This window comes from Macaca thibetana, chromosome 6, assembly GCF_024542745.1.
Source record: "Macaca thibetana thibetana isolate TM-01 chromosome 6, ASM2454274v1, whole genome shotgun sequence".
Taxonomy (NCBI): Eukaryota; Metazoa; Chordata; class Mammalia; order Primates; family Cercopithecidae; genus Macaca; species Macaca thibetana.
In genome coordinates this window covers 3,951,688-3,972,698 of record NC_065583.1, presented here as the reverse complement: position 1 = coordinate 3,972,698, position 21,011 = coordinate 3,951,688, and the positions used below count along the sequence as shown (strand labels likewise).

Below are 21,011 nucleotides of genomic sequence, written 5' to 3'. Positions count from 1 at the left end.
TACACAAAACTCTTGTGCCTTTCCACAATGTCTTCTAGGCTTTATTTTGGGGCCATTGCCTCAGGCACTATTTCCTGTCTAGGTTTCTAATGTTATCATGTAAACAAAGACCTGTGCACACAGGACACAGCATGGCCGATGCTCACAGTATTTCCTTTCTCTATATGCAGCAAACAGGAGTAGGACCTCCCAGGAAAGGACGTAAGTATTCTGGACGCACCCCTTTCCTAAGAAAAAATCTTCATTGTTGAGAAAGGTGGAACTTACTAGCCTGTTTTTGCTGGAGAGCCACTTTGGATTGAGCTGCCTGCCAGAAATGAGGTTTGGACAGTTTGGTTAGAAAACATTAAGAGTCTAGTAAAGAACCGTGAGCATCACAGTCCAGTCCCTTATTGTGGGATCTGGCCAACAGTCCGCAATGCAACGGGACACTTTTTTTGTTCCCAAGTAGATCAGTAGGTCGAGAAATAATAGACACACAAGATAGGAAAGGCTGCGTCCAGGGGGGTCACCGCCTTCTGGTCCCACAGTGCCACCAGTGCACTGGATATGCCAGCATTTGTTATTAAGTTTAGTGAGGACAGGGGTAGGTTAGTGAGAGATTTAGGGTTTTTTGATTATGAGGTGAGATGGTCACATGGGGATGAAGTCATTCTTTAACACACATCTGTACGCAGAAGCACAGTACACAGATAAGAATTTACAGTATAGTGTGTGCATCAGTAATTTCTAACAGAGCCTTAAAACAGAAACACAGTGTTTCCATAACCTATGATTAGCAAGATATTAATCAGATGTAACAGTTGCAGCAAAAGCTGGTTACAAACAATCAATAGAAACAGAGCATGAAGCCAGACAACTGGTTAGACTAGAAATTCTCAGAAGGGAATATGCCTTAACCCTAAAGAGGCCTTGAAGAGCTGCAGCAAGATGAGGGCGTTTATAGCCCTATCTTATCCATATGGACAGGCGCCCCCCATGCATCCGTGTATAGGCTCTCCATGAGGGTCGCGTTCCATTCCCAGAGCTATTAACATCTGCTTTTCTGGGATAGGAATCTTGGTGATGTGAAACCTCCCTGACTGCACGTCCGTTCACAGGCTCTCTGCAGGGGGAAGCACATCACACGCTGTTGGTTCATTCTGGCAGTCCAACCTGGCATTGTCTTTACACAATCCTGCATGCAACTTTCTATTTACAATAATCAGGAGCATTTCATCTTTTATTCTGTAGCAATAGTTCAGGGGGTCTCCCTACATCTCCCCCTTTTCTCTGATTTAAATGAACCATAGCAGTCATAGCTTGGCGCTGATCACAATTGGATTGAAGAATATTTTTTCCAATTTTATGCATGAACAATAAACCAATAGCACAAATTATACACAGAACAAAATTAACGATAGTGGATCCTCCCAAAGATTTTACCCATTGAATGGAGTTGAGATTAGATAACCCCTCAGAAATACTGTCTAAAACTTCAGCACTGGGTAAAGCAGTTAAATGTGCTTGAAAGGCCTCAAAAATCTGTTCTTTTAGCTTGCTTATGTCTAAACTTAAATTATCTGCACTTCCTAGTAAATGGCGTTTTACTGATTCCCAATTGTGAACAGACTTATATTGAAATGGAGTTATACAAAAATCAGAAGTATTCCAATCACATTGCATTTGTAATCTATGTTCAAAACTCATAATTTTATCTCCCATCCACGTAACAGTTTGTCTTAGATCATTAATTTGATTGGCAAATTTTTGATTAATACCTGACTGAGAATTCCACATCCAAGTAGAATATTTTTGTCATTTATCCACAAAATGAGCAGTTTGAATAGATTGATGTAATGCAACTCCAGCAGTAGCAGCAGTCACAGTAACAGCAATCAAGCCCATTATCACTGCAATTAATGTAAAATAAATCATTTACTCCTTTTAAGATTTTTTTGTAAAATATTGTTAATAACATGGATAGAAGGGGAAGATTCCCAAGGCCTATGTAAGGCTACAGGGAGCCAAATACCTTCTCTGGCTCTGACTATTAAAATACTATGATATTGATTAAAGGATAAGTCAATACAAGTAACAATCAACACAGGTAATTATGTTGGTTTTAAACTAATATGCATCTTTCCTACTAATCACATATATGGTGATTTAACACAACTTTTAAGTGGTATAGTTTTGTTGGACTCCATATAGATAGTATATCTATTTTGGGATGGTACTCTTTTTTTGTGAATGTGGGGTGGGGGGAATAGGTTGTATGAGAGGTGGTGGGGGGACATTAGCAAAGGGGGGGCATGTATGTGCTCATAATCTTTACTGTCCCATCTTCGAATTGACCTTTTGACGATTGCCATAGTGATATTTTTGGCTGTGTGGAAATAGTAGTGTAAATCAATCTGTTGTCTTAGTTTTCGAGGTGACAAGGTGGATTTACTTATAATGCTTTATCCAGCCTGAACTGTCATACCAGTCATAGCTATGGTTAATCTCCATAATTCTGAATGTTCAGGTCCTAAGTGGGGAACAACAAGCCTTGGCTTTGGAGGGGCTACCCCTGCCCCTTTCCACTTAAAAGGAAAAAAGGAGTTAAATCTACGATATAATAGGGGAGGGTTGTCACTACTTTTTTGATAAGTAATATCATCGAGAAAATGTTGAAATCTCTGTGACCCTGAGAGCAATCATTAGTCATATGACCTTTAGGAGCCCAATCAACAATGGCACAGTTCCTTCGGGACTAACACCATCCTTCCTTATTAATTTGCCAGCATTTGAAGACAAGTCGAGAGGACACACAGGTCCTAAAGGCTTGTATTGGGATGTGTGAACATAATCAGTGATTCCTGTTTTGATCTGCCTTAGACGTTTTAATGAGAGCCCTGATACCAAGTGTCCTAAAGGAGGGACAGAGTGACCAGATGGTAGTATGACTGCCCAAGTTTGAATATCTAGTGAACGACATCCATTAGTGGGTCCCAGGCACAAAGGTGGGTACCTACAACCTGAAGTGACATTGAAAGGGGTTTCTTCTTCTGGAGGTTGGGCAGAACAACCATCATCTACAGAACCAGGCATCCAAATACTATCGTTAACATAGACCTCGATAGGAGCGTCCATCCATGTCAAGGCTCACATAAGAGGAGGAAAAGGAATACAGGCCCAATATGTGTAGTTTTTAACAGTCTGTGGGGTGACACAGGGTAGAAGGATCAGTGTCATCAGGAGGAGGCAGAGGTCGAGCCGGACCTGGATCGCTGGAGACGAGTTGTTCAGGATGACGGACTGGATTGTCTGTTGTAAAGGAGTTAGCGTGGTCATTGTCTTCTTTTCGACAGTTGGATGTGTTAGTTGTTTCCTGCTGTGGTGTTTTCTCAGCAACTTTCTCTGTCTCATTGTTGCAGGCATCTTCAGGACACAATTTCAGGTGTCTAGCAGGAATCCAAACAGGAGATGGATGTTCACCTGGGGAAACACAAGCATAGCCTCTTCCCCACGTTAAAATAGAACCTTTTGACCATATATTAGATTGAACATCTTTCCACCATACTTCCCTTGCTTGGTTTACCGTGGGACGGTTACCAGATAATTGTTTTCTGGCAGCAGTAACAGAACTAGATTTAGGAATATTAAGAGAATTTAACATGAGCAATGCCAAGTTTAGTTGTATGTGAGGGGTAGACAACTCCTTATCCCCCTCTTTTTGTTTAAGTAATTGTAATTTTAAAGTTCTGTTGCTTCTTTCTACAATAGCTTGGCCTTGTGGGTTATAAGGAATACCAGTGATATGTTTAATACGCCACCGATCAAGACAATTTTTAAAAGATTTACTGCAATAGTCTGGACCTTTGTGTGTTTTGAGCTCACTAGAAATTTCCATAACTGCAAAACATGAAAACATATGTGTATATATATATATATATATATATATATATTTTTTTTTTTTTTTCAGCAGAGTCTCGCTCTGTCGCCGAGGCTGGAGTGCAGTGGTGTGATCTCAGCTCACTGCAAGCTCTCCCTCCCGGGTTCACGCCATTCTCCTGTCTCAGCCTCCTGAGTAGCTGGGACTACAGGTGCCCAGCACCACGTGTGGCTATTTTTTTTTTTGTATTTTTAGTAGAGACGGGGTTTCACGGTGTTAGCCAGGATGGTCTCGATCTCCTAACCTCGTGATCCACCTGCCTCGGCCTCCCACAATGTGGAGCTTACAGGCGTGAGTCACTGCGACTGGCTGAAAACATGTTTTCTAATGTGAGAAGTGGCTTCTCTGGTTTGACAGGTAGCCCAGATGAAACTGGAAAAGGGGTTAACTGTGACACGCACATACGCTAATTTTCCAAAAGAAGGAACATGAGTAACATCCATTTGCCAAATAGCATTAGGAGAAAGGCCTCGGGGATTCACTCCAGGAGATTGTGTGGGTAAGAGAAGAACTTGACATTGAGAACAGTGTTGTACAATTTGTTTAGCTTGTTTCCAACTGAGAGAATATTTATGTTTAAGACCTGAGGCGTTAGTATGAGTGAGTTGATGAAATTGTTCTGCATCTGTAACGGCTAGAGAAAATAGAGTATCAACTTTATGATTACCACTAGATAAAGGTCCAGGCAAATTAGTATGAGAACACATGTGAGTGATGAGAAAAGAGTGCTTTCGGTTTCTGACGGTTTTTTGTAATAAAGAGAACAAAGAAAACAGATTAGTGTCGGTAATATTTTTGATGGTGGCTGTTTCTATTGCCTTAGTGGCATGGACTACATAAGCTGAGTCAGAGACAATATTAAGAGGCTGATCAAAATCTTGTAACGCAGAGATAACAGCAAACAACTCAGCTTTTTGAGCAGAAGTGTATGGAGTAGAAATGACTTTATCTTTTGGTCCTACATACCCTGCCTTTCCATTACTGGATCCATCGGTAAAAATGGTAACGGCTGCCTCTAGTGGTGATGAACGAGTAAGTTTTGGTAGAATCTAGGAAGTATTTTGCAGAAATTGAAAGAAGTTTGACTTACGCAAACGATTATCAATAGTGCCAATGAAGTCAGCCAGATTAGTCTGCCAGCACAAGGATGTAGAAAAGGCATTTTTAACTTCATTTTTTGAAAGGGACCACAATAATGTTTGGATCAAAGTAGGAAATTTTAGTGATACGTTGATGTCCTAACCCAGTTAAAGTGGCCATTTGATCAAGATATATTGAAAGAGTTTTAGAGGCTGAATTAGGAAGAAATACCCATTCAACTAGAGAATCATTTTGTACCATAAGTCCCGTAGGAGAGTGGATGGAAGGAAAAACTAACAATTGTAAAGGCAAATGTGGGTCAATACGAGAGACTTGTGCCTCTCTCACTCTTTGTTCTAGAAAAGACAACTCTCATTTTGCTCGTTCAGATAGAGAGCGAGGGCTGTTTAAATCTGTATCTCCTGATAGAGTGGCAAATAGATGAGATAATGCATAAGTAGGGATGCCTAGGGTTGGTCTGAGATAACTGATGTCACCTAGTAATTTTTGAAAATCATTTAAGGTGTTTAAATTGTCAGTGTGAGGTTGGACTTTTCAGGGCTTAATGGAGCGAGCTCCTAGCTGCATTCCTAAGTACAGAGAAGGAGCGGCTTGTTGAATTTTATCAGGAGCAATGTGGAGTCCTGCATTGGCAACAGCTCATTTTAAAGAGGTAAAACATTGAATTAATTAATCTTTAATGGGAGCAGCAATCAGTATATCATCCACATAATGAAGAATGTAATTATTTTAAAAAATCTGTTGGACAGGTTGTAACACAGTGTTGACAAACAACTGACAAATAGTGGTACTGTGAATCATTCCTTGAGGTAAAACTTTCAATTGATATTTAGCTGCAGGAGCTGAATTGTTAATGGAAGGTATAGTGAAAGCAAATTTTTCACAGTCTGACTTGTCTAAAGGAATATGAAAAAAGCAGTCCTTAAGGTCAACGATAATTAAAGGCCACTCCTTAGGAATCATGGAGGGGGAGGGCATACCGGGTTGTAATGCCCCCATAGGTTTAATAGCTGCATTAACAGCTCTTAAGTCTGTTACCATCCTCCATTTTCCTGACTTTTTTTGTACAACAAACAACAGGCGAGTTTCTTGGAGATAAGGAGAGCTCAGTAGTGTTTGCTTCCAGTAAATCATTAACAATTTCAATTAAAGCCTCCAACTTGTGTTTGGAAAGTGGCTACTGCTCTCCCCAAACAGGTGACTTGCACTTCTATTGTGCAGGGGCAGAGGAAAAGAGAGAAGGAGAGTGAGGGCGCCAGGACACGGACTTGGGGGAAGCAGGATTCCAAGCCTCTGAAAGGAGGGGTCCTGGAGCTTTGAAAGAAAGAGTAGGCTTAGAAGAGGAGAGAGGTCCCAAAGGGCAAGAGGAACAAGAGAAAGCCCATTCAGATGAATGCCACATGTCCTCCTCTGGCAGAGGGGGCAATGGCCTAGTAAAAGAAGAGTTAACATATACGGGTTCCAAGATAGGAGGTGGAGGGAGGGGATCATCACCAGGTTCCTCCTCTTGGGGAGAAAACAAGGAGAGATGGAATTCCTCCTCATGATCAGAAGGAGGACTAGTGGGGGAGTCAGGTACCCAAGGTAAAGGGAGCGGTTCACCATCCGTGTTAACTTGTGGCAGTTGAAGAGGATAACCAGACTGAAAAGGAAGTAAAGCAACATGAATAAGAGCCCAGTCAGTCCAAACAGAAATAGGAAGTAAAACACCATCTCTCATGAGTTGGCGGAGCGTGGTGCCAACTCTATCCCCGTCTAACAGGTCCATAGAACCTTTGTCAGGTAACCAAGGACAATATTTTTCAATAGTCTGAAATAAGAGAATAAAGTTATTGGAATCAGCCTTGATTCCACCCTGTTTAAGAAGTTTAATAAAAGACAGATAAGCCTGGTGTTTAGATGTGATTGTCCCATCATAACCCTGGAATGATACCGGTTGACAAATCTGAAAAGAGGGGAGAGTTGGAAAACACATACACAGAGACCTTACCGTCGAGACTGAAGACTAGTGGTCACAAACCCGCACTCGGAGTGCACTGAGCTGAGGAACAAAGAAGGCCACGTTGGGCGCCAGATACTGTGGGCTCTGGCCAGCAGCCTGCAAGGCAACGGGGCTCTTTCTTTGTTCCCAGGCAGATTGGCAGGTTGAGAAATAATAGACACACTATATAGTGAAAGCTGGGTCCAGGGGAGTCACTGCCTTCTGGTCCTGCGATGCCGCCAATGCACTGGATATACCAGCATTTATTACTAAGTTTAGTGAGGGCAGAGGTAGGTTAGTGAGGGATTTAGGGTCATTTGATTATGAGGTGAGACAGTCACATGGGGATGAAGTAATTCTTTAACATAACATCTGTATGCAGAAGCACAGTATACAGAGATAAGAATTTACAATGTAGTGCATGCATCAGTAATTTCTAACAGAGCCTTAAAACAGAAACACCGTCTTTCCATAACCTATGATTAGCAATGTATTAATCAGCAGTAACAGTTGCAGCAAAAGCTGGTTACAAACAATCCATAGAAACAGGACGTGAAGCTAGACAACTGGTTAGACCAGAAATTCTCAGAAGGGAGTATGTCTTAACCCTAAAGAGGCCTAGAAGAGCCATGGCAAGATGAGGGCGTTTATAGCCCTATCTTATCCATATGAACAGGTGCCCCTCATGTGTCCGTTTTTTTTTTTTTCCAATTAATTTTTCTTTGATTCTCAGATTTAACCTGAAGGTCTCACGCAAACTTAACCTAATAACAATTACAATATGTACAAGAGAGAAAAAATAAAACATACTGTTGGGTGGGATGTTTACTCATGCTAAGATAGTATAGATAATATTCCACCAATATAAACTATTAGAACGAGTGAAATAGCATCCAATTTTCTTATTCTAGAATACTGAAAATAATTCTATTCACTCTCTCTGAATTTTTTTTGTCTTTCCTCCCCAGTTTCTTTTTCTTATAATGTCCCTTTTACAAATAGATGTTCAGATATCCTTGTGTACTTTATAAACTATGAATATTATTTGAAATATAAATTATCTGATATGAAGTAGTTTATATTATATCTTATATATAAAATAAAATGTAGATTCTAAAAGGAAGGTGTGCGAATTACAAGAAAGTATAAAAATGATTGTCAATAAAATCTGTAGCAAATACAGCATAATACCTATTATAGACATGGAGTCTTGCTATGTTGCCCAGGCTGGTCTCAAACTCCTGGTTTCAAGTGATTCTCCTGCCTCAGCCTCCCAAGGTTGCTAGGATTACAGGTGTGAGTCACTGTGACAGATCTAGAAGTAGCATTTTAAAAATTTGTATTTATTTTAGAGAAAATGAAAGAGAAAGAACATTAAGTAACTCGATCCCTCACTACTCAAGGTGGTAGCACAGGGTGGTAAGGATGGTGGAGTGATTAGAGAAAGCGTTAGACTTCTCTGGGACCTTGTTTGGGGAGGGAACCGCCAGCCTTCCAGAAAAGCCCCGCATCGTATGTGACAATTGATTCAATGCGGCAGGTGAATAATGATGGCACGTGCTCATGTGTCCGTTTATAGGCTCTCCACAAGGGTTGCATTCCATTCCCAGAACTATGAACATCTGCTTTTCTGGGATAGGAATCTTGGTGATGTGAAACCTCCCTGACTGCATGTCCATTCATAGGCTCTCTGCAGGGGGAAGCACATCACGCGCTGTTGGCTCATTCTGGCAGCCCAACCTGGCATTGTCTTTACACTATCCCACTTGCAATTTTGTATTTACAATAATCAGGGGCATTTCATCTTTTATTCTGTAGCAATAGTTTCCGGGGGTCCCCCCACAGTCCCTGAAGCAGTAGTGTCATTTAGATGGAAGAGGGTGGTGTGTATCAGGGTTGGGAGGTGTGGAGGAGAGAGTCTGTGTAAAAGGATCATAAATGTCTTTGGGAGCGTGCGTGCATTTCCCCAGAAAGTGTGTTCCTATGTGCAAAACACAACACAAGGATTACCGTTCTAAACACAACATTCATCACCATTGTACACGTCACATCAATCAACCCTTTCATCCTCCATGGCAGCTGTACCTGAAGGTAAGTTTTCTGTCCTCACTCCTCAGATAGAGATGGTGTGGACATGAATATCCCAAGCTCTTGGTCTCCTAAGTGGAAGAGACAAATGTGAACTCAAGAATGGGTGAAACATGGATGCGACGGGCTACTATTGTGCATTTATCAGACAGCCGTGGCATAACTCATCACCATGCCAAGGAGTTCCAGCTCCTATGTGCGCATGTGGAGGTGTGCTAGCCTGCAGAGATTTTAAGCACTGTCATTACAGGACGGTCTTAGTGGTCACCTAACACCGGGTAGGAATAGCTACATTTTACAGTGGAATCTGGTGTGGTCATTAATGTGAGGCACACTTGCAGAGCTCAGAGGGTTTTGGCGGCATGATGGGTTCATTCCTCAGCCCCCGGTCAAGAGCAGAGAATAATCAGGGACATATTCTGTTGTATTTGAGAACATAGTAACCACAAGCCTTAGAAATGCTCCAGTTCACTAGCACACACACCTAAGGCACAGCATCAAACAGGAGCTCAAGGAACAACTTGGGCGTTAGCCTGGTGCCCGTCTCCCCTGCTGGAATTCCTGCACAGCTGGGATGAGAGGGTCAGCGCCCCCACCTGCTGCTTCCAGGACGGGCTCTCCCAGTGTCAGAGCCAGAGGGAGCCTGAGCAGTAGCAGACTCCCTGGACACATGTTGTGTTGAAAAGGGAGACTGGAAGGACAGATAGCACATGTGACATGTCATGTTTAAATGGTAGGATAATTGTATTTTCAAATCTTTGATTTTCCTTAAAACAGATGTTTGACAGATAAATGTTATAGAATATTTTGGCTGAATTACATATTTTGAAAGAAGGGCTGATTTTATGAAGTAAGAAATCTTATAGGAGGGGTGATCCACACAGCAGTGCGGATGGGTCCTGGGAGTAAATGCCCTCAGAAGGGATCAGGAAGGCAGCACAGGCCGGGACCTGTGGCTCATGCCTGTAATCCCAGTACTTTTGGAGGCCATGGTGGGTGTATTGCTTGAGCCCAGGAGTTCAAGACCAGCCTGGGCAACCTGGCAAAACCCCATTTCTTTTTTTTTTTTTTTTTTTTTTTGAGGCAGAGTCTTGCTCTGTAGCCCAGGCTGGAGTGCAGTGGCCGGATCTCGGCTCACTGCAAGCTCCGCCTCCCGGGTTTACGCCATTCTCCTGCCTCAGCCTCCCGAGTAGCTGGGACTACAGGAGCCCGCCACCTCGCCCGGCTAGTTTTTTGTATATTTTTTAGTAGAGACGGGGTTTCACTATGTTAGCCAGGATGGTCTCGATCTCCTGACCTCATGATCCGCCCGTCTCGGCCTCCCAAAGTGCTGGGATTACAGGCTTGAACCACCGCGCCCGGCCTGCAAAACCCCATTTCTACAAAAAATACAAGAAATCAGCTGGGCACGATGGGGGCATCTGTAGTTTTAGCGACTTGGAGGCTGAGGCAAAGGATCCACCTGGGCTTGGAAGGTTGAGGCTGCAGTGAGTTGTGATTGAACCACAGCACTCCAGCCTGGGTGACAGAGCGAGACCATCTCAAAAAAAAAAAAAAAAGAAAAAGTCTGGGCGCGGTGGCTCACGCCTGTAATCCCAGCACTTTGGAGACCGAGGCAGATGGATCACAAGGTCAGGAGATGGAGACCATCCTGGCTAACACGGTGAAATCCTGTCTCTATTAAAAATACAAACAATTAGCTGGGCGTGGTGGCGGGCACCTGTAGTCCCAGCTACTCAGGAGGCTGAGGCAGGAGAATGGCGCGAACCCAGGAGGCAGAGCTTGCAGTGAGCCAAGATTATGCCACTGCACTCCAGCCTGGGTGGCAGAGGGAGACTCTGTCACAAAACAAAACAAAACAAAACTTAGCTTTTAGCTCAGGTTTGAATAGAAGACTCCCTGAGACGCTGTTGAAACACAGCCACATTGTATGCTGTACCCTGTTTGAGATCAGCTTTCACACCGATGAGGGTGGCTTAGCTAGAGAACCAAGGCTCTGTCTCCCAGGGCCTTCCTGATGGTCTCCTTTGCCTTCCTTCTCCACTAAGGAGGACGGTCAGCAGCAGCTCAGCTCGTGCTGTTAACCCACCTTTTCCACACACGCCAGCCCCCCGTCCACAGCACCCAAGGCTGCCTGAGGGATCCTTCCGCAGCTCCCATGCGCTGACAGTGACTCTCGTGTTTCCTAGGTTTCAAGTTTCTTGCAGCAGAGCTTCCTAGCGAGAAGTCCACAGAGGAAGTCGTGGCCGTTGTCAATGTAAGATCTTTCATTGACTAAGATGGGAATTGTATTTCTCTTGGCTTCTTCCTATTTCATTTGAATTAAGATATGCAAACCTTACCATGGACATTATAGATAAGTTACAGAATTTCTTGGTGGGAAAATGTGAGAGTTCATGACCAGCTAGGTCATGATGGCACGCATAGATGACACCTTCAGTTACAAACTGTGTGCAGGTAACCTTTTCCTCAGGAGAAGTGCTTACTGTTTGAAAACAATGGTGAATTTACAACAAAAATCATATGAAAGTCTTAGACAGAACTCTTGTGCCTGCCTTTCCACAAGTGTCTTCTAGGCTTTATTTTGGGGCCATTGCATCAAACACTATTTCTTATCTGGTTTTCTAATGTCAGCCACTGAAGAAAAGACCTGTGCACACAGGACACAGCCTGGTCTGACACTCACGGTGTTTTCCTTTCTCTCTGCAGAGGGACTCAGCGCTTTGGGCAAGCGGTATGTATTCTGCGGGTCACCCATTTGCTAAGAAAATATCTTAGTGTTGAGAAAGGTGACGCTTTCCTCCCGGCTTTTGCTGGTTTGAGCTTCCTGCTGCAAATGAGGTTTGGGCGGTTTGGTATAAAAAAATGAAGAGTTGAGTCAGCAACTGTGGCCATCCACGGTAGTTTCCAGAAGCAGTGATGTCATTTAAATAGGAATAGGGTGCATCGGGGTGGAGAGGTATGGAGAGTCCGTGTGGAGTGATGGTGAATGCCTTTGGGAGTGTGTGTGCATTTCTCTAGAAAGCATGTTCCCCTGTGCAAAGCACGCCCCAAGGATCAATGTTCTAGAAACAACATTCCATCCCCACATCAGTCAACACTTCATCCTTCACCACAGCTGTACCGGAAGGTTAGTTGAACATCCCCCGTCCTCAGATTGGAGATGGTGGAGAGATGAATTTCCCAAGCTCTCAATTCCCTGAATGGAAAAGGCAAATGTGAACTCAGGAAGGGGTGAAAGGGTGACGTGATGGGCTGCTGCTCCGCAGTCCTCACATGGTCCTGGTATAACTCGTCACCACACCAGGGAGTTCCAGCATCTGTGTGTGCATGTGGAGGCACAACAGCCTAGAGAGATCCCAACACTGCCCAGCACTGTAAGATGTCCTCAGTGATGGTGAAAGGCAGGGTAGCAACACAGTGGAGTCTGGGGTGGTCCTTCATGTGAAACACACATAGGGGAGTCACAGGCTTTTGGCTGCAGTGGTGGTGTCATTTCTCAGCTGCTGTTCAAAAGCAGAGAATAATCAGGGATATGTCCTATTGTGTTTAAAGATATGATTGGACCCAATGGGGAGGCTCATGCCTATAATCCCAGCACTTTGGGAGGTTGAGGCAGGAGGATCACTTGAGCCCAGGAGTTTCAGATCAGCCTGGGCAACATAGTAAAACCACATCTCTACAAAAAACACAAAAATTAGCCGGGGGTGGTGACGTGCTCCTATAGTCCCAGTTTTTCAGGAGGCTGAGGCCAGAGGATTGCTTTAGCCTGGCAGGTGGAGTCTTCAGTGAGCCCTGATTGTGCCACTGCATCCCATCTGGGAAACAGAGTGAGATCCCGCCACAAAAAACCAAACCAAAATCATGATGACCACGAGCCTTAGAAATGCTCCAGCTTAGTGACACACACACCCAAGAAGTAGCGCCCAATATGGTGTCAAAAACAACTTGGGTGTCAGCCTGGTGCCCCCTCTTCCCTGCTGGAATCTCCAATAGCTGGGTTAGAGAGGGTCAGTGCCCCCACATGCTGCCCGCATGACAGGCTGTCCCAGTGTCAAAGCCAGTGTAAGTGTGAGCAGCAACAGACTCCACGGACACACACACGTATGGAAAAGAGAGAGTGGAAGGACAGATAGCAGGTGCTAAATAGGGGTTACCTTTAAATAGGAAGAAAACTGAGTATTTTCAAAGCTTTATTTCATTGCCTTCAAAAATGACGAGGAAATAATTAGAATATTTTGGTTACAATTAAGTCTTCTCTTTAAAGAAAGGTTGCTAGGTGGGATGATATTTACAGCAGCAGCACAGGTGGATTCTAGGGAGGAAATGACGTTGGAAGGATGCAGGAAGGGAGGGCAAGTAAGCTCGGGTCAGATGAGGAGGCGGGAGCCCTGAGAGGCTGCAGGGACACACAGCCTGCCCTGGGTGCTGTGCCCTGTTCGAGATGGGCTGTTTTACATTGATGAGGCGGCCTGAGGATCAAAAGCCTTCCCTGCTCCTCCCCTGCACCTCCTGATGGTCACTCTGTGTCCTCCTAGGTCCCATGGAGGGTCCCGTGGAAAAATTCATCTATGAATCAGATGAGGAGGCCCCACGACAGTGGCAGGTCAGGCCACCTGCTGTTGTCACAGAAAAAGTTAGTTTCTTAGCCTTATCTTCTTGAATTAAAATAAGATACGAGAATCTGGCCGTATATATCATAGGTGACTTACACAGTGTCCTGGTGGGGGGAATTCTGAGTGAGTCTGTTCCCCACTAAGGTTTGATTTAAGATGGCGGGAGAAAATGACAGCATCAGCCACGCACTGAGCGGCAGTGAGCTTTCTCCTCAGCAGCTTGATTTTCTCCTTGGGGCAAAATCACTTAATTGCCAAGGAACATGACCTTGAGAGGAAACATCCTCCAGGAGAAACTTTAGGCCGGGCGCGGTGGCTCCCGCCTGTAATCCCAGCACTTTGGGAGGCTGAGACGGGCGGATCATGAGGTCAGGAGATCGAGACCATCCTGGCTAACAGGGTGAAACCTCGTCTCTACTAAAAATACAAAAAATTAGCCGGGCATGGTGGTGGGCGCCTGTAGTCCCAGCTACTCGGGAGGCTGAGACAGGAGAATTGCTTGAATCCGGGAATTGGAGGTTGTGGAGAGCAGAGATCATGCCACCACACTCCAGCCTGGGCTACAGAGCAAGACTCCGTCTAAAAAAACAAAAACAAACAAACAAAAAAACCAAAACCCCCCTGAAACTTTAGCATGAGTCCATTTTTCCTGTCCTTCTTTTGGGTTCCCTTGACTTGATCACTGTTTTCCATCTGCTTTTCTACTGCCACCAAGCGAAGAACAGACCTGTGCACACGGGACTCAGGATGGTCTGAAACTCACAGTGTTTCTCTCTCTCAATGCAGGCCGGCGGACTGCCTGAAGAAAAAGGTGTGTGTGCTGGAATCACTCCTTTGCTAAGAAAAGATCGTCAGGGTTGCAAAAGGTGGCACTTGCTCGCCTGCTTTTGCTGGAGAGCCACTTTGGTTTGAGCTTCCTGAGAGAAATGAGGTTTGGACAGTTTGGTATAAAAAACACTGAGTCCAGTAGAGACCTGTGACCATCACTGGAGTCCGGGGAGGCAGGATTGTCATGTAGATGGAACAGTGTGTTGTGCCTCAGGGTCGGGAGGTACGGAGGAGAGAGTCATGTGGCGGGATTGGGAATGTCTTTGGGAGTGTGTGGGCATTTCCCCAGAAAGCATGTTCCCCTGTGCAGAGCACAACCCAAGGAGCAATGTTTCTAAGAAGTTGCATCACCACTGCACACTTCACATAAAGTAACGCATTCATCCTCCCCCACAGCTGTACCTGAAGGTAAATTGTATATCCTCATGCTCAGATAGAGACGGTGCAGAGATGAATTTCCCAGGCTCTCAATCTCCTAAATGGAAGAGGCGAATGTGAACTCAGCAATGGGAGGAGGATTGATGCAGTGGGTGACTATTGTGCATTCACCAGCCAGCCCTGGTATAACTCACCATTAGTCCAGGGAGTTCCGGCCTCTGTGTGTGCATGTGGAAGGAGGAGAGCCTAGAGAGGTCCCAACACTGTCTGTCATTGTAGGCAGGTCTCGAAGGCTGCCTAACCCAGGGTAGCAGTAGGTACATTTTACACTGGACTTTGGTGTGGTCATTAGTGTGAAACACACAGAGCGAGCTCACAGGCTTCTGGCAGTAGCGGTGGGGTCATTTCTCAGCTCGTGGTCAAAAGCAGGGAATACTCAGGAACATGCTCTATTGTATTTAATAACATGATTATCACAAGCCTTAGAAACGCTCCAGTTGGCCAGGAACAGTGGCTCACGCCTGTAATCCTAGTAGTTTGAGAGGCTGAGACAAGTGGATCGCTTGAGTCCAGTTGGAGATCAGCCTAGGCAACATGATGAAACCGTGTATCTGCTAAAAATACAAAAGATTGCCTGGGCATGGTTGCATACCTATAGTCCCAGCTACCTGGAATGCTCAGTTGGGAGGATCACTTGATCCCAGGAAGCAGAGGTTCCAGTGAACAGAGATCATGCCCCTACACTCCAGCTTGGGTTACAGAGAGCCTCTATAAAAAAAAAAAAAAAAAGAAAAAAAAAGAAAAAAAAAATGCTTCAGCTGAGTAGTAAACACAATGGAGACACAGCGCCAAATGTGGTCTCCAGACACAACTTGGGTGTTGGCCTCCCACCGTCTCCCCTGCCGTCGTCCCGGCACAGCTGGGTTGGAGATGGTCAGTGCTGCCACCTGCTGCCCCCATGACGTGCTGTCCCAGTGTCACAGCCAGTGTGCGTGTGAGCAGCAGGGGACCCCGACACACAGACATCGCATTGAGAAGGCTGAGTGCAAGGACGGACAGCACTTGCTAAGTGGGGTTATCTTTAAATAGAATATAATTGAGTATTTTCAAAGCTTTGTTTTATTGTCTTTAACACAAAAGATTGGTGAATGTATAGAATATTGGGGCTAGAATGAAGTCTCTCAGAACAAAGGCTGCTTTTTACCAAGTGTAAATATTCTAGAATGACTGATATATACAGAAGCACCACAGGTGGGTTCTAGGGAGGAAATGACGTTGGAAGGACTCAGGAAGGGAGGGCAAGTGAGCTCAGGTCCGATTAGGAGGCAGGAGCCCTGAGAGGCTGCAGGGACACACAGCCTGCCCTGGGTGCTGTGTCCTGTTCGATATGGGTTATTTCACATTGATGAGGTGGCCTGGGGCTACAGAGCCATTTTTCCCTGCTCCTGCCTCGCACCCGCTGACCGTCACTCTTTGTCCTCCTAGGTTGCAAGGAGGAGTCCCTGGAAGACAGCAACAAAGGCTCAGCTGAGGACGTTCCCCAGCATTTGAAGGTCAGGCTACCTGCTTTTGTCAATGAAAAAGTTACTTTCTTTCTTTTTTTTTTTTTTTGAGACGGAGTCTCCCTCTGTAGCCCAGGCTGGAGTGCAGTGGCGCGATCTCGGCTCACTGCAAGCTTCGCCTCCCGGGTTCCTGCCCTTCTCCTGCCTCAGCCTCCCGAGTAGCTGGGACTACCGGCGCTGCCACCTCGCCCGGCTAATTTTTTGTATTTTTTTTTTTAGTACAGACAGGGTTTCACCGTGGTCTCGATCTCCCGACTTTGTGATCCGCCCGCCTCGGCCTCCCAAAGTGCTGGGATTACAGGCATGAGCCACCGTGCCCGGCCGAAAAAGTTACTTTCTTAGCTTTATTTTCTTGAATTAAAATAAGATACGAGAATCTGACCGTATGTATCGTAGGTGACTTACACAGTGTCCTCGGTAGGGAGAATTTAGAGTGAGACTCTGTTCCCCACTGAGGTTTGATTTAAGATGGCAGGAGAAAATGACAGCGTCAGCCACTGTCTGAGTGGCAGTGAGCTTTTTCCTTAGCAGCTTGATTCTCTCTTTGGAACAAAATTACTTAATTGCCAAGCAACATAGAGGAAACAGCTTACGTTTTTAGCATGATTCGGTTGGTCCTGTTCTTATTTTGGGTTCCTTTGACTGTTTCCCGTCTGCTTTTCTAATGTCACCAAGTGAACAAGACATCTGTGCACACAGGACACAGCATGGTCTGATGCTCATAGCAATGTGTTTTCTGTTATTACAGGTTACCTGCGCAGACCAGGAGAATGGTATGTACTGGGGAATGTCTCCCGTGTGGACGAATATTTCAGATGATAGGAATGTGGCACTGCCTCACTGGCTTTTTCATAGACAGACAGCCTGAGTGTGAATGGGGGAAATGGGTTTTTCAGATAAGGGGCGATGGCCACACTCTTCAGTCCCTGGGAGCAGCTCTGTTTTCTGTCGGTGGGATGGGGTTGGTTGTGTGCACGTGTCTGGCGTGTGTCTGTGTGAATACATACGGTGTGATGCTCAGTGTGCCTGGGTGTGTGTCGGGGGATGCCTGATGATATGCATAGGTAATTATCACTGAAAGCGTCATCTTACAAAGAATGCAGTTTACCGCATGCAAAGGATACGTTAGTTAACCTAAAGGAAATCCTGTCAACACCCATGCAAATGTTCACTGGGTACTAATAGAACAAAAATGTTTTCAGTATCTCTGCTAATTGTTTTTTTTTTTTTTCATTGGGAATTTCTTTCTAAACCTCAGTTTCTAATAAATCTCACCTGGTAACAGGCCTTCCTATTTCCTCCTGGCATTGGAGTGGTCATGACATCTCACTGTTGCCACTTCCCTCCTTCAAAAGCCTTTTCTACTAAAGCCTTCAGAATTGATCCTCCACGATCCATCTTTAGCAGGGAGTGGATCAGGGCTCCTTCCTGTGCAGGGAGACCCTGGGGCAGCCCCATGCCACAGCCAGTTTTGGTAGGAGACTGAGAAAAGAGGAGCCTGAAGGCAGGGTTGGGGTGAATTCATCCGACTCTCTGTTGCGGCCTCATATTGACCATCAGATAATATGACCCAGAATAGATAATGTAGAGGCTCAGCCTGCAGCACTAGTCATGGTTTCTGTGTGTTCAGCTCAGGAAACACAGCAACAGGACAAGAGAACCAAGGGGTTTGCCTGAGGGTCTGAGAGGCAGGGTGAGCCCTTGCCTTCCTCCTAGCAGGATGGAGGGTGGCTTGTGACTTGCAGGTGGGGAAAGACAAACAGCTGTGGGACAGCAGAGGCTCCGTGATGCTCCCGTTGCCTCCACTGTTGACAAAGGTTCTTCTTTGCCTCTGAAGGCCTGTGCAAAAAACAAGTCAAGGTGGTTGGTTTTAGTCCATATGAATCTAAAATGAGCCAACTCTGGTTTGAGTTTCTTTGGAGTGTGCATTTGGTAGAAACTTCTTATATGTCATTTGGATTGCTGTGTAGGTGACAGTGTTTTTCCTACTTTTCAATAGAATGAGGCTGTGTGATTTTAAAATGTCCCTTGTTTGTCCCAGAAAGGGGCAACAGGGCAACAGGGCAAGGGAAACACAGCAACAGGGGCAAGGGAACCAAGGGGTTTGCCCGTGGGTCTGAGAGGCAGGGTGAGCCCTTGCCTTCCTCCTAGCAGGATGGAGGGTGGCTCACGCATTGCAAGGCGGGGAAAGACGCACTCAGCTGTAGGACAGCAGAGGTTTCATGATGTCCTCGTTGAACCCACGCTTGATAAAGGTTCTTGTTTGCTTCCGAAGGGTTGTGCAAAAGCAAGTCAAGGTGGTTTGCTCTGTGGGTGATGGCATTTTCCCCACTTCTCAACACAGTGAGGCTGCACGATTTTAAAATGTCCCTTACGTGTCCCAGAACCTATGTCCTCATAACGGAATTCCCCTAGTCATCTTAATTTCCAGATCAGTTTGTCTGGGGCACTGAGGGGACCTACTGTGGTGTTTGATTAAAGGTACAAATCAATGTTACCAATACTGAGGTTCTAAGAATGTATGGCCGACTGCCCAGTGGGCTCCATGAGAGAGAGAGCAGGGCACAGCCTCAGCCTGGGCCTGAAAAGGAACATGATTTTGCGCGGGAGAAGGAAGGCATGAGGGGAAGCCAAGTTTGGAAGTTTAGGAGAGTCAGTGAATGTTATGCCCTGGGTCCAGGCAGGATGTTCAGACCCCATCCGAGGGGAAGGAGCAGAGCCTGGACTTTGTGGCCGGTCTGAGCACTGCCTGGCAGTCTACCTAGGCATCCAGCGAGAGGAACATTTTTTTCCCCATGTCTTCTTTATCTCTCTGTCTGTTGGTGGTAATGACACCGTGTGACTCTTTTGTATAACCCCTAAGACATCATTTTGAGAGTTTCTCTGAGATTGTCTTGAAATCCTCATTCCTAAAGTCTGTATTTTCTCCCTCCTGGCTGGAGGAATCCTGACCATGACTGGTCACTGGGAGCGCAGGGACTGTGTCCGTCTCATTCCTTCTCATCTCAGAGCTCAGCCCTGAGCACCTTTTCTGGGCTGCAGTGGTGTTCTAATGCAAACAGCCCTGTGCCGAGATCCAGCTCACGTGTGAAAAGCTCTCCCGCTCACGCCGTGCAGTCTGTTGAGCCCCACATGAACCCAGGGGTCTGAATGGGGTCCCATCCAGGGTAGGTGTCCCCGCTTGCCTCCTGCGCTCCTGTCTGGACAGTGTTTGCAGAGGATGCTCATTCTCTGTCACAAGCGTGCCCCTGCCGAGGAGCCCTCTGGACCAGGCTGCTGTCCTCCATGTGTTAGCACCCCCAGGCCTCACAGGGCCTGCTTCTTGTGCATGTGCCCGGGAAGCACCCATCCTTGGATGCCCAGATCAGAGCAGCAAGGTACTCTGCCAGGAAGCTCCAGGGGAGGGGAGCCGTGCCTTTCTCATCTTAGCTCTTTAAACCTGTGCATTTTAGTGTGGGCCTCAGTAGCATCTATGCTTATTTATATTTAAATAAATTTCAAGAAATAAAATTAAAAATTCAGAACCTCCTCTCAGGAGCCATGCTTCGAGTACCCGGTATCCCAAAGCTTAAACTGCGGAGAGCACTGCCATCCTCCCAGAATGCTCTGGGCCAGCTGCCCTGAAGCTGATCCAGGTTCTGTTGACTGCACTCTGCTAAATCAACACGTGTGCATCTATGCTGGAAATTCAGGGTTCTCAGAGTGGAGCTGAGAGCCATAATGGGCCAGTGGAGTTGAAGGGGTGAAGGGGGATTCTTCAGGTTTTCCGTCTCACCTGAAGGCTCACAGCTGAGTCCACAGAGCCCAAGGAGAGTCTGAGATCACAGAGGATGGAGCAGAGCACCTGGTGTCATCCACTGTGGCTGTGCGTGGAGTAGAAGTGCTGGGTGAGTCACTCTGACGTCACCCTTCTCTGATGTTTATGTCTCTATAGGAAGCTATAAGGACAGCAACTTTTCTGAAACCCATCATGACAAAGACTCTGCAAGTGGTGGAGATGCTCCAGGTGGGGCCCGTGGCACAGGGTTCTTGGGGGCAGCTGGGTTACACCTGGGCTTTGGAGCCTCGGCTGGGAGCTGTGAAGTCAGCAAATATAAAAGGAAACGGGTGGAGAGGTGCAGTTTGTTCTTTCTGCATCTGAATGAGAAAGTGGTAGGAGTTTTGCTTTTATGGGCATCATGTGTGCTCTGCTCGTCCCCATGATTCCTTCTCTGGTGTACAAGATGACCTTTTCCAGAAGGCCAGATCTCTCCTGCCAGTGCCACAGCAAACACCAAAGCCCTGGGTTTTGGGGGTGGGTGGGGGCGGCAGTGTCCTTTGTGAATGGAGAAGAGGTGAGTATGCGGGTGTGGCATTGAGTGCTGTGTGGGGAGTGGGGTGGGACGCAGCCCCTCACAGATGCTATGTGGCCCTGGACACAAAGTCCTTTATGCGTGTGCCAGGAGGTGGCAGGAGTCCATCCTCATCCTCTGCACTCTCGGGACCTGCAGCAGCACCTTCCTGACCAGCCCTCACCGTCTGCTCCTGGTCGCAGCGCC

At 46.0% G+C, this 21,011-nt stretch overlaps 1 protein-coding gene across 5 annotated transcripts in view; it reads left to right on the top strand.

Annotated features, from left to right (window-relative positions):
* LOC126956360 (uncharacterized) overlaps positions 1 to 21,011 on the top strand; it is a 56,703-nt gene that overhangs the window by 16,537 nt on the left and 19,155 nt on the right. For all 5 annotated transcript variants that reach the window (XM_050793276.1, XM_050793275.1, XM_050793274.1 and 2 more), the window contains exons 8-15: positions 171 to 201; positions 11,279 to 11,346; positions 11,799 to 11,823; positions 13,628 to 13,725; positions 14,492 to 14,516; positions 16,397 to 16,464; positions 17,222 to 17,246; positions 20,408 to 20,479. In XM_050793276.1, the coding sequence (XP_050649233.1) occupies positions 171 to 201; positions 11,279 to 11,346; positions 11,799 to 11,823; positions 13,628 to 13,725; positions 14,492 to 14,516; positions 16,397 to 16,464; positions 17,222 to 17,246; positions 20,408 to 20,479 (412 nt within the window). The remainder of the gene's footprint in view (positions 1 to 170; positions 202 to 11,278; positions 11,347 to 11,798; positions 11,824 to 13,627; positions 13,726 to 14,491; positions 14,517 to 16,396; positions 16,465 to 17,221; positions 17,247 to 20,407; positions 20,480 to 21,011) is intronic.